Raw genomic sequence first — 16,621 nt, 5'->3', positions numbered from 1 at the left:
CCAAGTGGGCGGATGGCTCGAGGTCAGGAGTTCGAAACCAGCCTGAGCAAGAGCGAGACCCCGTCTCTACTATAAATAGAAAGAAATTAATTGGCCAACTAATATATATAGAAAAACAATAGCCAGGCATGGTGGCGCATGCCTGTAGTCCCAGCTACTCGGGAGGCTGAGGCAGGAGGATTGCTTGAGACCAGGAGTTTGAGGTTGCTGTGAGCTAGGCTGACACCACAGCACTCTAGCCTGGGCAACAAAACGAGACTCTGTCTCAAAAAAAAAAAAAAAAAAAAGGTAAAAATCAGCATAATCGCTTCTTTGGGCCCACATCTTTCTACATCTATGGTCTCTGTCCCCGGAGTTCTTGAAATAGCTGTCGATGCTCATCTTCTGCTCTTCCTCATCTCCCATCCATCCTGTAGCTCCATCCCTCCTGCCCCTTCTGAGCAACTGTTCCCACGGAGATCACCAGTGACCCTGAGGGGTTGAATCTGACAGACACTTCTCGGGCTTTCTCTCTCCCGAAGCCTCTGAGCACATGACGCTCTTCACGAGGCCCTTCCTGACTGACGCTCTTTCCTTGCCCTCTGAGACACCACGTTCTGTTGTCCTTCCACTCTGTCCCTCCTTTTTCTACTCTTTGGCCAATTCTCCCTCTTCTATGTGACCGTTAACTATGGAATTTTCTGAGAGCCTTGGCCTGTGTGGCCCTCACATCTTACTCTCCTCTGCGTACAGGCTACATTTCATTTCCGTTTCTATCCTCAGGACCTCCCAAACTTACAATTTCCTGTCAACAACCTTTCTTTTTTGAGTTTCACACCCACAGAGAGTTTAAATGTAACTGGCTTAATACAGCTCCTCTGCCTAGCCTAAGCTTCGTGAAGGCGGCCCTGTTAGCCATTTTGTTCAGCACAAAATCCCCAGCACTTAGCAGGACCTAGCATGGAAGAAGCTCTTAATACATAACTGTGGGATAAATAAATGAATGGAGCAAATTAAAACAAAAACAACACCCAAGATATCTCTTGCAGAGACTTACTCTCCCTGCTACCTTTCTAATTAATCCCATGACTCTCACCTCCAGGTGTTGTAAATATGAGAATTCAGGACTTTGAAGCCAGAGAAAAATGCAATGTGATTTATGATGAAAGGAAAAGCCCAAGATTCTTCTCATGATGGCCATGATAAATGAGGGACATTACACAAGAAAAGAGTAGGAAGTAGGAAAAAAGCAGGCATATGCTGGCTGAGAAAGGGGTACTGCAAAGTAATTGTTTAAGGATGTTAAATCTCATAAAAATGGCTGTCACACGGTTAACTTGGGGGAGAATTCGGGAATGGCCGAGGTTTACGTGTTCTAGAGGTGTTACTGCATGTGTGTACTACAGACCACGTGAGGAATGTGACTTTGGGGAAAGAAGGTAGCGAAGAATGATGACCCTGGTGATATCACTTTGTCACTAAATAAGAGGAGAAAAATTACATTTGATGATTTATACTGAATTCACACTCTAAATTCCCCCAAATTCCCAAAGTGTGTGCATACTGACAAAATTCATAAATGGTGACCTCTCTAAACCACAGAACCACGTGCACAGCAAGTAGAGACTGGCTGCCCCTCTCTGTCCTCACCCCTGGAGGGGGAGGGATCTCTGGGCATAACTGCTTAGCTGGGAGTGTCCCAAGCAAACACGGGGGCAACTTGCTGATTTTAAGATGCCCTGTCCTGAAGAATTGAAGATGAGGGAAATAGGGCCTGCAGGGGACGCAGGCAGGAGCAAGATGACACCAACAGCCTGGGGAAAGGGGTGCAGAAGGCAGGAAGGAAGGGACAGAGAGGGAGACTTCCATGAACACCTGATGAGTATCTAACAGGCTTTCTGAGACACCGGTTGCATCTTAAAGGCATAATGGGAACTCCAAATTTCGAGGATTCTCCTTGAAATACAGACTTTCCAAAAATGAATAATGCTGCATATGTCTCTTTGCGTATGTATAATATTTGCTTAGAAGTGAGGTAATATTCTTGTAAATAGAAATGAAACACTAAACAATTCTGTCTTATGTTGGTTTTAGGATCACAACTCTGAGCACTTCAAAAATGTAAACATCATAGACAAATTCACAAAATAACCTGCAAATAAAAGCTTCAAAAATAACAAGAACAGCATGTACTGGGGGCACCCCAATGTCAGGCTTTTCTCTAATCATCTATTATTTGGCATGAGCATCCTCTTTTTTATAACAGTTAAAAACATCCTCACTACCTCTTCACTTCTTTTAACTGGGTTCATTCAATCATAAACGAGACAATCTAAGGAATCTCTGCTTCCTCCCTTCTCCACGTTTAATTTCCAGACATTTCTTTCACTATCAACCACGGTCTTGCTGCAGCTACAGGGGAATCCTCCCCCACCGGCCACAGGGCCTCATCACCGCAGGCGCTGCCTGTCTGGTGTAGCCACGTCTCGCTCACACACCTGCCAGGTGCAGCGCCCGAATGCACCCTGGCAGGCTCCTGTCTAGAAGCGAGTGGCCCCACTGACTCCCGTTTGAGGCCACTCCGGGTCCCAAGGGGGATCAGGCTGCACATGGACCGAACACCCCGCAATGCTGGCCGTCTCGCGCGCGGCTCAGAAAAGACGAGCACACATCAGAGAGAGGCGCTGGCTCTTTTGTGCCGGCACAGGTAGCATCCACAGGACACTGGAGAGCGCTCCTTTCAACGGCTCCTCAAATAGGGCATTTTCCCCAAGGCATTCCGCCCATGCACAATGCCACCTGTCATTTCCACCTGTCTGGGCTCCCTGGGTCACCTGCAGCCAAGCTTCCCTCTCACATCAAACAGAGCGGCTCCGTCTGGCACCTGGAGGGGCCGCACTCAGACGCTTATAAGGCAGCGATGACACTGAGCTTTTACCTGAATAGGTGCTGAATATTTACTCCTGAATTTTTAAAAAGCGAACTTGATAATCACCGCTGCTTACTATACGTACAGTTAGCTCAATCACAATTATTCTCAGGGTCAGCTTCCCTATTCTTAGTGTTAAACTCACTGCATAAAATATTTTATTTACAAGGGGGGGGGTAAAATAAAATATTGTTTTTACCCAGCTACGTGGGAGACAGAGGTGGGAGGATCATTTGGTCCCAAGAGTTTGAGACCAGCCTGGGCCACAGAGCAAGACCCTGTCTCTAAAAATATATTAAAAAAATATTTTTATTAAGCACTGTTCACATTTGCATTTTTATGGCTGGGCATCTCTTGTCACTTCTCTCCATTGTTTAATTATGTAGCTTCTGTTTTTAATAAGAGTGCTCTCAGAAGCTTTTCTATTTGCTGGTAATTTTTTTTTTCTTTTTGTTGTCGTAATCTGCATTTCCAGCACTAACAGCTTTTATTTTTTTCTGTCTACTTAAAAAAAAATCTACTTACAAATTATGTCATGACATCATTAACAAAGGCAAAATTTCTCTCTTCTTAAGTCTCCCTTCGAACTTTTTCCCTGCATTAACTGTGGGCTTGTTAGAACTGTGATGCAATAATATCTGGATGACAAGGAATCAGGCTTTCAAAAACATATAAAATGTAACAGCCACAAGATCTTGGTTTCCATTGCTCTTAGACACTCACCAAGAATAACAAGGATTATGAAGCCCAGATCTGTTGCTCTTCTCATGCAAAATGAAATGCCATTAAAAGATTCACAGCTGACTGGAGGTTGCAGCAGAGAGTTCTAAGTGATGGACTGCCACAGATAAATATTTATATCTCCGCGTGATAGTGTGAACCTGGGCGCCGGCTTTTGGAAATTGCTGTTATTATCATGTTTCACTCATCTTCTTTTTTTAGAGGCTTGAAGTGACAATTTAATACAGCATCAAATTAGTACTTCAATGTAAAGTCTTGTTTCATTTAATGTTTTTGAAAGGTTAAATTATCTGTAATCCTTATTGTGCCTCTGGCTATGTTTATAGATCACGCCAACAACATACTTAACATGAAAGATAAAGGGAAAGGAAGAGGCTTTGTTGCAGAATGACCAAATAAATAAATAATCCCACTTCCCTTGATTCAATGTCTTGGTATGTTTTGGGCTAATGGTCTGTTAAAGTGTCAATTAATATAATTTATTTTGGTTTCAAATAGTGTTGAAGTATTACAAAAAACACACATAAGGATGACTACATTTAAGCTGATATAAAAATAAAACTTAAGCTTAATAAAATCAGGCTTAAAAGGAACAATTTTCTGTAGTGTTTACAAAAATTCTTAGTACTGAGATAATGTAGACATACCCAAATGCAAAAACTGGTGCTCCTAATTTTGTTTGTTACACACTATAACAAAGACCCACAGAAAATCATCATTAAAAATGAAATAACTTTGTAAAAAATGTGATAAGGTACTTAATCATAAGTACAGATGGCGTCTGAGCATCACCCCTGGTGGGGAGCTCTGAGCGGCCCATGGCTTCCTCAAGATACATAGCCTGGATGCGAAGCTTAGTTAGTATCAAAAGCAGGAGGGTTCCAGAACCATCCCGTTACCCCTCACACACTCAGGAGCTGGGCCCTGAGTGGCCGGTGTCTGGGCAGGTGTGCCCTGGGACAGTCCAAGCTGCAGTGTCGGGGCACAGCCCTGGAGTTGCTAGACAGAGCTGGACAGCAACACGTGGGTACAGGGACATTGAGGACATCAGTGTGGTGGGTAGTGGGCCTGGTGGCTCCCATTCTCAGCCAAATCCCTGGAGGGAGCTCACGGGGTCCTGGGCTGGGACCCCTCATCTCCCTTCTTTTGCACTCTCTGGAAAACAGCTTCCCTAAATTAAGCTCGGAGGCCTTCTTCTTCAACGTTCTGGAGATAAAGATGAAGCAATCTTAGCAAGCCTATCAACACACGGGAAGGGAAGTGTGATCCCTTCAGGGAAGGCCTGATGCCCGGCTCTGGTCCCTGGCAGCTCCCCCTTGGTCTGCCTTCCCAGGGCGGCCTGCCATTGTGGCTCAGCCTAGGGGCATCTGGGAGGCAAGCTCTGCAGGGCCCACCCCATGGGCTGAGGTTTGGTTGGCCGGCATGGCAGTTTGACTTCTCCCTCTGCCCGATCCTACTTCTTTCCTCTTCCCTGCATGGGCTCCGATCCCTAAACAACATCTTAATTCCCAACTCTGGGCTGGTGTCTGGCTGGGCAGGTCACTCTGGGTGAGAGTCAGCAGACATGGAGACGACAAAGTCAGGTCCCCAGAAACCGCAGAGGTTTATTAATTTTGTCAGTTTATTGATTTAGTCACTTTGAAATTAAAAAATTAAGACTCTATATTTCAAAAGGTTAAAATAAGATACTCTTAATGATATTTTCTAAGGTATTTTCTTGTTCATCTACTTTGCAATGTCCTAAAGTTACATTAAGTCCTCTAAAATTTCTAAAATTTTATTGACAGTCCCTCTTAATTTCAATTAAGCTGAACCAAAAGACCCAAAACTCCCAATGAATTTAAGTCAGTGGGAAAAAAAATTAGTCAATTTAGGAGAAATAATTCAAGTAGGTTCTCAACCATTTATCCCTTTTTGAATGTTCTTCTACATTGTTTAGCTAATCAGTTGATAATCATCATTTCTAAGACCTGATTTTGTTATCGCCTAACAGAAATTTAAAGAAAAGGACATTCACATCAACACATTCAGTTATTTTCCCAACTATAAGAAAATCAAATGAAGGAAATGAGATTTATAAAAGTTTGCTATGCTTAATATGAATTTTCCATCGGTCTGACAGATGATGCTGTCCTTTCTCAGCACAGAGTGGAAATTAGGGTAGAATTTGGGCCACAAATAAAGAATAGGGCAAGATGCTAGAACTTGGAGGAAAAAAATCTAACTCCTTATGGTTCAAATCTTCATAATTCTGCATCAGTGCCACGCTCTACCAGAAACCAGGCCCCCTAGTGGCCTAAAATAGTTAACAACTGAATACCACATCAGAATGATTTTGAGCTGGGATGTAGGAAATTGAATTACAAGAATGGTATTTAATGAGTTATTCAATCACTGATATAGCACTTCTTATATACCAAACACTGACCTGAGCACATTATAAATATGAATTCACTTAATCAGCACAACACCCGAGTAAAGGGGGTACTATTATCCAAATATTATGGGCCAATATGCAGGTGCCGAGGTTAGGTAACTTGCCCAAGGTCACGCCATTGGTGAGGGGCACAGCTGGGCGGTTCTGAGGTCCTGGGCTGAACCACCTGTCATGCTGTGCTGCTGGTAAGATCAGTTTGTCAGAAAATTAATCTCAGAAAGAATTTTTTCAAATAGCTAGCAAAGATCCACTTCTCCAGAGGTTGGCCTTGGGGTAATTGGAACCCTCCAGAATATAGCTGCAACCATGGGTATATTTCATTGAAACAAAACAACAAAGAAAAAAAAGAGAGAAGGAAAAGGCAGTTGAGTAACCAAAGCTGTCAGAAAGTCTATCTAATTTACCCCAAAGGAGAGGCCTTCCTTCAATTTTATCCTTTTTTTTTTTTTTTATTGAGACAAAGTCTCACTTTGTTGCCCAGGCTAGAGTGAGTGCCGTGGCGTCAGCCTAGCTCACAGCAACCTCAAACTCCTGGGCTAAAGTGATCCTCCTGCCTCAGCCTCCGAGTAGCTGGGACTACAGGCATGTGCCACCATTCCCGGCTAATTTTTTGTATGTATATTTTTAGGTGGCCAATTAATTTTTTTCTATTTATAGTAGAGACGGGGTCTCACTCTTGCTCAGGCTGGTTTCGAACTCCTGACCTCGAGCAATCTGCCTGCCTCCGCCTCCCAGAGTGCTAGGATTACAGGCGTGAGCCACCGTGCTCAGCCCAATTTTATCTTTTAAATTTAACTTTATTTTATTTTTATCTCCAATGTATAAATGAAGAAACTGAGGCTTCAAAGGTCATAGGTCACATGGCCAGTAAATGATAGTGCTGGGATTTGAACCCAGGATTATCTGGTGCTGGACTTCATGCTCTTACTACTCCATGATGAGGGAGGCCTCGCACAGCCAGCTGGGCCCTGGGAACGGGCGCCCTACCAGGCAAACTTGTGCCGGAATTTACTCCATGAGAGAGAGCCCGCTGCTCCCAAGGGTGGTCCATTTCACCCCCTGGCATTTATGAAGGGACAGTCCTCAGGGACAAAAAGGCGCCAGGATGGGAAGAGACCCGTCAGAGCAGCATGGGATTTGGAGGTATAAATGAACAGACTCAGAGCCCAACACCTAACTTCTGTTCCAAAAAAATCTTCTGAGAAGTTGCCAGATTTAAACTGAGTGATTTTTAAGATCAGAGTGGTGATCTATGGCGTATTATACACAAGAGTGTTTAGATTAAAAGTGCTATATAAATAAGCATCTTTGTAGCATAAGCATTCCGAAATGTTAACTGCCAGTAATGCGGCCACACTAATTCTAGAAAACCGGGCTAAAGGAGATTTTTATGTTAAATGTGTTCTCTTTGTTTCCTAACTCTATATTTAAACCTTTGGTCTCCGTGATAGATAGTTACGAATGTTAACCTTCTCATGAGTGTCACATGAAGAAAAAGGAAAGATTACCTGGTGGTATTTCTTCAGGATGTTGTGCATTTCGGCCACGTCTTCGCTGGTAATGGTCTTGATGACGTATCTTTTGTCGTAGGAGGTGTGAAAACGTGCTCCGCTGCGAGCCTGGGAGTCATTGGGAAGGGGCGCGCTCCTGGTCAGAGAATTCTTCTCGGTTGGGGCAAGAGGAGAGGAGGGAAGAGAGCCCGTTAAAGGTGTGCTTTTGTGATTCCCCAGATAATTTGCAGCCATAGTAAATTTTCAAAAGCATTTGTGTTTGGCAAAAACTGCTAAATAGGATGACAACATTTTATGTTCATGCTAACTCGCAGGGCATGCCTTTCAAATGAAGTAAGAACAGCTCGAGTACGGACTACGATTCTAAGGTCCTCCAAGCAGGCTAATGCCTGGAATATAACTGCAGTTGCTTTATGCACCTTGTTCTTCTTTTCAGAGTTGGCCAAGAGCTCACATTTTTCTTCTGAATAAAATTAGGTTCCAGTCATGAAAGAAAATTCTGGAGTCACTGAGAATCTCCTTACATGGCAGGTATCGAGCCAAGCATTATGCACAGAGTATTTCTCCGAATTCTGATGGCATCCCCATGCCATGGTACTGCCATCGCCACCTTATAGATGAGATAGCGTAAAAAAAAGGCCTAACAACTGGACAAAGGTCACACGGCTAGTGAGGGAAGAGCTAGAAAGAATTCCAACCCAGATGTGGCTGGAATTTGCTTTCCTTTGCTTATTAGAAAACTTGAGAGAAGAAGAAAAGAAATCAATGCAACCCCCAATAAATATCAAGTTTTGCTAGTGTTGAGAACCCAAGTTCTCAACTCGTAAACTACACTCAACCCATAAACTCTGCTGCCCGTGGTGTGGCCAGGCGGGAGGAGCCAGGAGCCTGGGTGAGCATGCTCTAAAACAGCTCCTCCTCAGAAGGTTTGGACTTGGGCCATCCTCCACCTGTCTTTAGTCATTTCTGAGAACTACCGATCTCTCGCAGGGTTGGCAAGGAGGGACTTTTCTGGCATCATTTCATTGCAGGATCTGGTTCATGCCAGCAACACTCTAACTAGGCAAGTCAAGCCTTCTTGTCTCACATGACTCTTATGTTGGAATCACCTTTTTCTTAGAGCCTCTAGGAAACCTGGCCCCAACCTTCTGACACTGGCCATCCAGACCAGCGGGGTTTTCCTGGCATCCAAGGAAGTGTGGCCTTCACCCCTGCTGATGGTGCTCAAGCACCGACTTGCGTTCCCCGCTGGGCCCCACTGGACCAGTGTGAGATCAAAGGCAGACAGACTTTCTCCCTTCAACTTCCTCTCTCAAAGTGGGCATTCAAAGGCCCCAGTGGACCAAACACTGTCTAGTTAAGGGAACAGGGACAGATGTCTTCAGAGAGGCAGGTGACAGTTCTGCCCCGGGATTTCAATGAAAGAGTTCCCTTCTGTCCAGTATGTTCACATCTCCTTATCCTTTTCTTCCTTTCTAGATGAGATCCAACGGGACTGAATCCATCAGGTTCAACAGGGTAGAAGCAGAGTGCAAGGGCGCAGTGGCTCACGCGTGCCTGGCACTTGCAGAGGGAAGGGGCCCATGATCGAATCCTCACTTCCCAGGGTGGTTACGTTCTGGGATAGCTCATCCCGATCCCAAAGCAAGCAGGCACACCTGCCACGCGCAGAGCCAACACTGCCAATCAACTGAATTTGCTTTCCTTTGCTTGTTAGAAAACTTGAGAGAACAAGAAATCAATGTAACCCCCAATAAACATCAAGTTTTGCTAGTGTTCAATTATTTTTAAGATAAGTGAAATTCATTAGATAGATGGAGAAAGATGAAAATGATTTTTAGAATGAAAATGGATATCTTAACAAGAGTCTAATTCTCAATTACATTTTTTTTCTCACAAAATCTCCTAATTAACACTACTTCCCACTTAGAATATAAAGGAAGAAAATCAAAGTGCATGTCCCCTTTTGGGGTTTAAAACAAACTAGCAAAAAGAAAAGCAATCATTGCTCTTCGTTAATAGTCTTACTTTTTTCCTCGCAAACATTAATTTGCAAAAGAGTATTTATTGAAACTCAAAAAGAACTCTAGGAATTGTAAGACTGCAAATGATCCTCAGGCATGAAATCAAAGCAGGAACAATCATGTCTATGAAAGCCAGCTAGCTGGAAGAGACCAGCTGGAACAGAGTATAAACTTTGCCAAACTGACAATACAGGTAAAATAACTTTTTGCAGAGCAGGGAAGAGTAAAAGGAGAACTGTCTCCAGCAAAAGATGGAAGTGTAGCAGCCCCAGTTTCATAGATCGTTTTTTTTATGCATACTAGATTAGGAAAATGTAACATTTTCGCATGGGCCAATGCAGGAGAACGAAACTGAAAGCTGCCTAGTGAGTGCTGCTCAGACTTAATGAGCAACCAAAGCACCTGGGGACCATGTGGAGATGCAGGTTCTGAGCCAGCAGGTCACGGGTGCGGCATTTTCAGAGGCACTTGATGCTGATACAGCTGGTCTGCAGACCACATGGGAGAACCAAGGGTCCACTGAATTGTGGTTGTACCGTTTTGTCCGGTGTGTAATATGTGTGGAGTCAGGTGTATTTGGTGTTATAATTACAGACTTACCTACAGTAATGCCTTTCCTATTATAGTCTCTCCAACTCTAGTTTGATTAAAATGGGAAGCTTTATAGTTCAGAATAACGATTCATGACATTTACTGTACTCATTAATTAAAGAAATGTTCGCTAATGCTATGTACATGGCAACGCATAAGTTTATCAAGGGCCAGAAATGAAAAATCAAATAATGTAAGAACCCCTTAGCTCCTCCCAAAGCCTTTGCTTTTCCCTTCACTTCCAAAGAGCATTGTTGTAATCATTTACACAGACTTTGCATTGGGATTTTGGCTGTGTCTTAATCCTGGGATATAAAACCTTACAAATTCTAATCTCAATCTGTCTCAACTCACTTTCTTATCAAGAGACAGGGGTCTTTCTCTATTGTCCAGGTTGGGGTACAGTGTTGCAATCACAGCTCACTGCAGCCTCCAACTCCTGGGCTCAAGTGATCGTCCCACCTCTGCCTCCCGAGTAGGTGGGACTACAGGCACATGACACCACATCTCTCTAAATTTTTTTATAGAGATGGGGTCTTGCTCTGTTGCCCAGGCTACAATAGTAGCCTCAAGTATCCTCCCCACCTCAGCCTCCCACAGTGCTGGGATTACAGGCACGAGCCACCTTGCCCAGCTTCAATTCACTGTTTTAATAGTCACACTCATAGTCCCAATCCACAAAACTTACTTCCAGTACGTGAAATAATTTTTTTTAAGACTTGTGGTTTTCAAATACCACAAGTAAGGAACACTTTGTCACAACCTAGAATATGCCTTTCATATCACTATGAAAAAAAAATTTATTAAGAGCTTTATCTGATAGACAAGAAGAAAATCAAAAGAGTCAATGCTATTTTACACAAAATGCCTGATCCTTTGGAATGATTCCAAGGCCTGGAAAAATCCAACACAACCTTCCTGTGAGAGAGGAAAGGGCAGGTGCATTTTCCCACTTGAACATAAGGAAACTAGTGTACAACGGAGTCAAGCGGTGTGTCTGCGATTACTGTCTAAAGCTTTCTCCACGGTAACCAAAAAGGGCAATTTACAAAGACAAGACTAAGCATTTGCCATTAGGTGAAATCACGATTGTAGACTTTTTGTCGCTTTGAAATAAGGTAAAATCACTTGTGTGTGTTTAAAGGCAGCACAATGCAATAGCAAGGGATTTCGTCTTGATCTAGAAGGTGCTCTGCCATGTGTCAGTCCTTGCAGATGTCATTTAGTCTCTTTGGGCCTCAGTTTCTGGGTCTGCAAAGTGACAGAGAATAAGCCCATGGGACGGAGCGGGCTCAGAGCTCTATTGAGATTTTTCATAACTCTAAAAATGTATTTACTCGAAGACAAGAGTCATTGCTTTAGGAACAGCTGGAGAGCACAGATCTTACAAGGTGATCCAGTACATTTCCAGAAGGGTCTGGTCAGAAGACAGTACAGCCATCATCTGGGCAGAGGCATGATGATGGTTTGGGACATCTGGGCCAAGATGAAAGAGATGACAATAGTTCTTAGAGCCACATGAAAATAACCCTTTATAGATTCCAGATGTATTCAGGAAGACAAGCAAGGTTGGCTAGAAAGAGCAAATGAGCTCAGGGAAGGAGGTCTTACATATTCAAAGCTGTCGCTGTGCCGCCTAAAACCAGCCTGCTATCTGGGGACATTAAATAGGAAACTCCTCAGTGTGCTTCATTCGGTCACAAAGGGAAAAGGAGTCACGGCATTACACAGGGTGCTGGGACGAGGTGGGGTGGCCACGAACAGAAAGGCTTGAGGAAAACAGAGTTTGGGAGTGACCCTCAGGTGCCCTCTCCATGTGTAAATAAATCTCATAACCAAAGAACACTGGAGATGGAGGCAATCTTGGAGATTTTTCCAAACCTGTCAATTTACAGATGAGAAAACAGAGATCCAGACAGCGGAAATGACTTGCCCATCTCAGTTCTTTAACGTCTGGTGGGCCCTGCAGGGAACTCACCCAGAGCCTCCATCTGCCCCACCCCACCCTGCTGTTTCCCTGCCTGGGCTCTAGAGTGGGTGAAAGTGCATCACGGTGGGATAGTCGATATTGATTTGTCCATGGTGACGATCACCTTCTAGTACTAATTCAGAGTGTGAACCAGCTGGTGCAAAACCAAACCTGTCTTTAGGCTTTCAGTTTTGCCAAGTAAAGGGCGTAGAAAGCATCATCAATTACAGCCACACGCCAGTGCAGTCCAGAGCCCTTTATTTATGCTTTTACTAACGTGTGTACAAAGCTACCTGGACTCACTCTAGGGCTGCTCATACCTGACTTTAACTGCAGGAGGGAGGCGGAGGAGCTGTCTTCTCCCAGGCAAGAGCTGCCTTCCTAGAATAAGCCTTCAGAACAGCAAAACTATGCATTGTTGAACCCTAGGCTCAGAGCCAGACAGTTCATGCAGCGTAAAGGCAGGGCTGGAAGGTCCCTAGCATTTAGAATTTCCTACCAGTCCTGCAGACTGGGGGGACAACGTCAATCCTAAGAATTCCTCACGTTCCTGACCATGTGGCATACTGCTTCATGTCTATTTAAATGAGTTCACATGGTCAGAATTGTTGGAGGGTTTTCTATTTCCATCTCTGGCTTCCTACTCTTTCTCTTCTTAAAACTGTATGGGTTTTCTTAGCAAAGAATGCCAAAGCTGAAAGGAGTAATTTTTTACACGGGAATGCTGAGTTCTGGGTTACTGTCCACAATACTAAGCTTGGGGTGGGGAGCAGGGGGTGGGGGACAGAAAGAACAGAGGAAGTTAAGATGAAATCTGCCAAGTTAAAACCAGATCTGCATGCAAAAAAGAAGGCTTAGCAGAAGGCACCATTTAAAAAGAAAATTCTTTCTCAACGTAATCAACTACTTTAAAAGGGTGAGTCTCAGGTGCTGGTCTGATGCAACTTAAGGCCTGAAAGGCACCTTTATAGGGTTGGTTTGGTCATCTTCACTTCCAAAGCAAAATGTTCACTTTATGGAAGATCTGCCCTTGTCTGTTACAGCAAGTGTTACAGTGGGTGGTCCCAAAGACAAACCGCGGCACACGGAGAGTTGGATAATCAAAGTTTATTCGCTGGTGGGCTCAGAGGGGTCTCACCACCAAATTCTGAGCTCCATCTACCCAAATTTTCCCACTTTTATTAAGCTGAGGTAGTCCAGGGGTGGAGTATCCGGTTGCTAATGCCCGCCAGGTAATAGGTTAGTATTATGTTGATGCATCAGGTAATAGGTTCAGTGTTATGCTGATTCGCCAGGTAATCCGTTAGTTGCTGGGCCAGGTAACAGGTTAGTATTATGTAGCTGAATCAGGTAATAGGTTCAGTGTTATGCTGATTCGCCAGGTAATCCGTTAGTTGCTGGGCCAGGTAACAGGTTAGTATTATGTAGCTGAATCAGGTAATAGGTTCAGTGTTATGCTGATGTGCCGATAATCGGTTAGTTGCTGGGCCGGTAACAGGTTAGTATTATGCAGATGTGGGGCTTCCGTGAGGGGTGGGGTCTCCAGTGCCCAAATCTCCAAGTAATAGATGGGGTTTCCCTTATCAGTGGACCTGTCTCTATGAGAAAGCTGGCAGATAAAACTCTGCAGCCACATGGACCCAGAGTTTGGAGAGACCTACTCTCATTAGAAAACAAATTCCTCATTGATAAAGGAACCCCCGCCTATTATATGGTGCATCAGCCACCTGAGACCCCACCACTCACAGAAGACCCGCCTCAGCATAATACTAAACCTATTATCTGGCACATAACCTAACCTACACCTGATACCCCACCCCATCAGGCCACGCCAACCTAATAAAAGTGGCAAAAATTGGGTAGACAGGGCTCAGAATTTGGTGGCAGCCGGGCGAGGTGGCTCACGCCTATAATCCTAGCTCTCTGGGAGGCCAAAGCGGGTGGATCGTTTGAGCCCAAGAGTTCGGAACCAGCCTGAGCAAGAGCGAGATCCCGTCTCTACTATAAATAGAAAGAAATTAATTGGCCAACTAATATATATAGCCCAGCATGGTGGTGCATGCCTGTAGTCCCAGCTACTCGGGAGGCTGAGGCAGGAGGATCGCTTGAGCCCAGGAGTTTGAGGTTGCTGTGAGCTAGGCTGACGCCACGGCACTCACTCTAGCCTGGACAACAAAGCGAGACTCTGTCTCAAAAATTAAAAAACAGAATTCAGTGGTGAGACCCCTCTGGGTGAGTAAATTTTGAATCTCTGACTCTCCTTGTGCCGCTCTGTTTGTCCTCAGGACCACCCGCTGTGACATTTGCTGTAACATTTTGGTTCCCTGACAGGGAAACCGCCTGTGCTGGCCCCTTGAAGCCACTGGTTCCGGGACGGGCATAGTGACCGGCAGACTTCAGCGACAGAAGCGAACTGGCGCCAACTGCATTTTGCGGAATATCTTCATTCCTCTGGAGCTCCCGCCGGCCAGCCACGGGTCCCAAACTCGCCAGGACACGCCGGAGGGAAGGACGAGTCAAACCAGGTCTGGAGGCATCGTTATCAGGTAAGGTTCCGGGACCAGCCCAAGTAAGGCCCATCAGAGGACAGAAGAAGAGCTTGACCACCTCCTGAGTGCAGGGAATTCCAGGCGGGAACATGTGACCTCTGCCTGTCTGAGTGACTGAAGACTGACTCTGGTTCCAACGGCTACGGAAGCTGCGCAGGTCCTCACCTGCGGTTCTGTGGCTACGTCGCATAAGGGTGATTCACTCCCTTAAAGGGAGTGACCAGACCCAGGGTTTATACAGGGACACCTTAGCCAAGACATGCCTAAGTTCCCTAGAGGGACACAGCCAGGCGGACCTGAGAGAACCCCCCCCCTTGTTAAGTTGTGACACTGTTCGAGGGTCTAGGATGGGTAGCGTAGAATCTCAGCCTACAGTCCTTAAATGCATGCTAAAGAACTTTAAAAAGGACTTCACGGGAGATTATGGCGCCACACTGAGTCCCAGTAGACTTAGGGCCCTCTGTGAACATGAATGGCCCACATTTGGGGTCATCTGGCACGAAACAGGAACCTTAGACCTCCCCACCGTGTGAGCAGTTTGGAGAATTGTGACCGGGACTCCCGGCCACCCTGACCAATTCCCTTACATAGATTCATGGCTAGAGATTGCTCACACCATGCCCCCTTGGGTCTGGTTCTGTGCTGATAAGGGACAGAGCAGGATTTTTTGTGGCCCAAAGGACCAGAGACCCCAAACTGTCCAGACCCATCTATCAGGAAGCTCCTGAAGAGAATCCACCACCACTGCCCTACAACCCTACTGTGACACCTCCTGAAGTACCCGAGAAGCCACCAGACACCCGCCACCATCAGTCTCCCCGCCGCCAGTTCCAACCAACCAGGTGCTGACACTCCCATCACCCGCCGGCTATGGTCAGCTCAGGCCCAACTTCAGCCCTCCAGATGCCCCTGCGTGAGGTGCGAGGTCCCATGCAGGTTATGGACGATGGGTCCGTTCAGCCAGTCCTGTGCTACCAGCCCTTCTCCACCACTGACCTTCTGAACTGGAAGCACCACACCCCGCCATACTCCGAGGCCCTTGTTGACCTCCTGGAATCCATCTTCCAGATCCATCCTCCCACTTGGGAAGACTGCCGCCAGCTCCTTCTGACCCTTTTTAACACAGAAGAACGACGCCAGATTATAGCAGGGACCTGCAGGTGGCTCCAGGACCAGGCTCCAGCAGGGACCTTGGACGTGGAGCAGTGGGCACAGAGAGCGGCACCCAAGACCAACCTGGATTGGGATTTCAACTCTCTGAGCAGATGACAGGCACTTAGAAGGTATCGGGAAGCTCTCCTCCACGGGGTCTGCGAGGGAGCCAGAAAACCAACCAACATCAACAAAGTCTCTCTGATCACCCAGAAGCTGGAGGAATCACCAAGCGAATTCTACGAGCGCCCTTTGACTGAGAGGCAGCTAAAAATCAGTGGATGGTGAATGCCGCATTTGTTGGCCAGTCCTATCCTGACATCCAACGGAAACTCCAGAAACTTGACAGGCTTGCAGGAATGAACATCACGCAGCTGATGGAAGTGGCCCACAAGGTCTATGTTAATCGAGACCGGACTGCCAAGAGGGAGAGTGACAAGAGAATGAAACACAAAGCTGCCCTCCTGGCTGCTGCCCTCGGAAGACCTGACCCAGCCAAGAGAGCTGGCCCACCACGGGAAGGAAGACCCAGGAGACGAGGGACCCTGAAGCCTGACCAGTGTGCCTATTGTAGGGAGTTCGGAATGCCCCAACAAAAGAAACCGCCCACCGCCAAACAGGAACCTGCCCATGGGGCTTCCAGCAGGAGCTGGAGACCCAGGACCTCCTGGGTCTCACTGGGGTTGACTTGGAATAGGACCAAGTGGGTTCCCTGACTCTTGGCCCCAGGAGCCTATGG

General features: G+C 45.8%; 1 protein-coding gene across 3 annotated transcripts in view; it reads right to left on the bottom strand.

Annotated features, from left to right (window-relative positions):
* The window catches only part of PIP4K2A (phosphatidylinositol-5-phosphate 4-kinase type 2 alpha), a 168,208-nt gene that overhangs the window by 40,641 nt on the left and 110,946 nt on the right, over window positions 1-16,621 (bottom strand). For all 3 annotated transcript variants that reach the window (XM_012767309.2, XM_075997657.1, XM_012767310.3), the window contains exon 4: window positions 7,595-7,747. In XM_012767309.2, the coding sequence (XP_012622763.2) occupies window positions 7,595-7,747 (153 nt within the window). The remainder of the gene's footprint in view (window positions 1-7,594; window positions 7,748-16,621) is intronic.

The sequence above is a fragment of the Microcebus murinus genome, chromosome 25 (genome assembly GCF_040939455.1).
Source record: "Microcebus murinus isolate Inina chromosome 25, M.murinus_Inina_mat1.0, whole genome shotgun sequence".
NCBI lineage: Eukaryota > Metazoa > Chordata > Mammalia > Primates > Cheirogaleidae > Microcebus > Microcebus murinus.
This window is presented reverse-complemented; position numbering and strand designations above follow the sequence as displayed.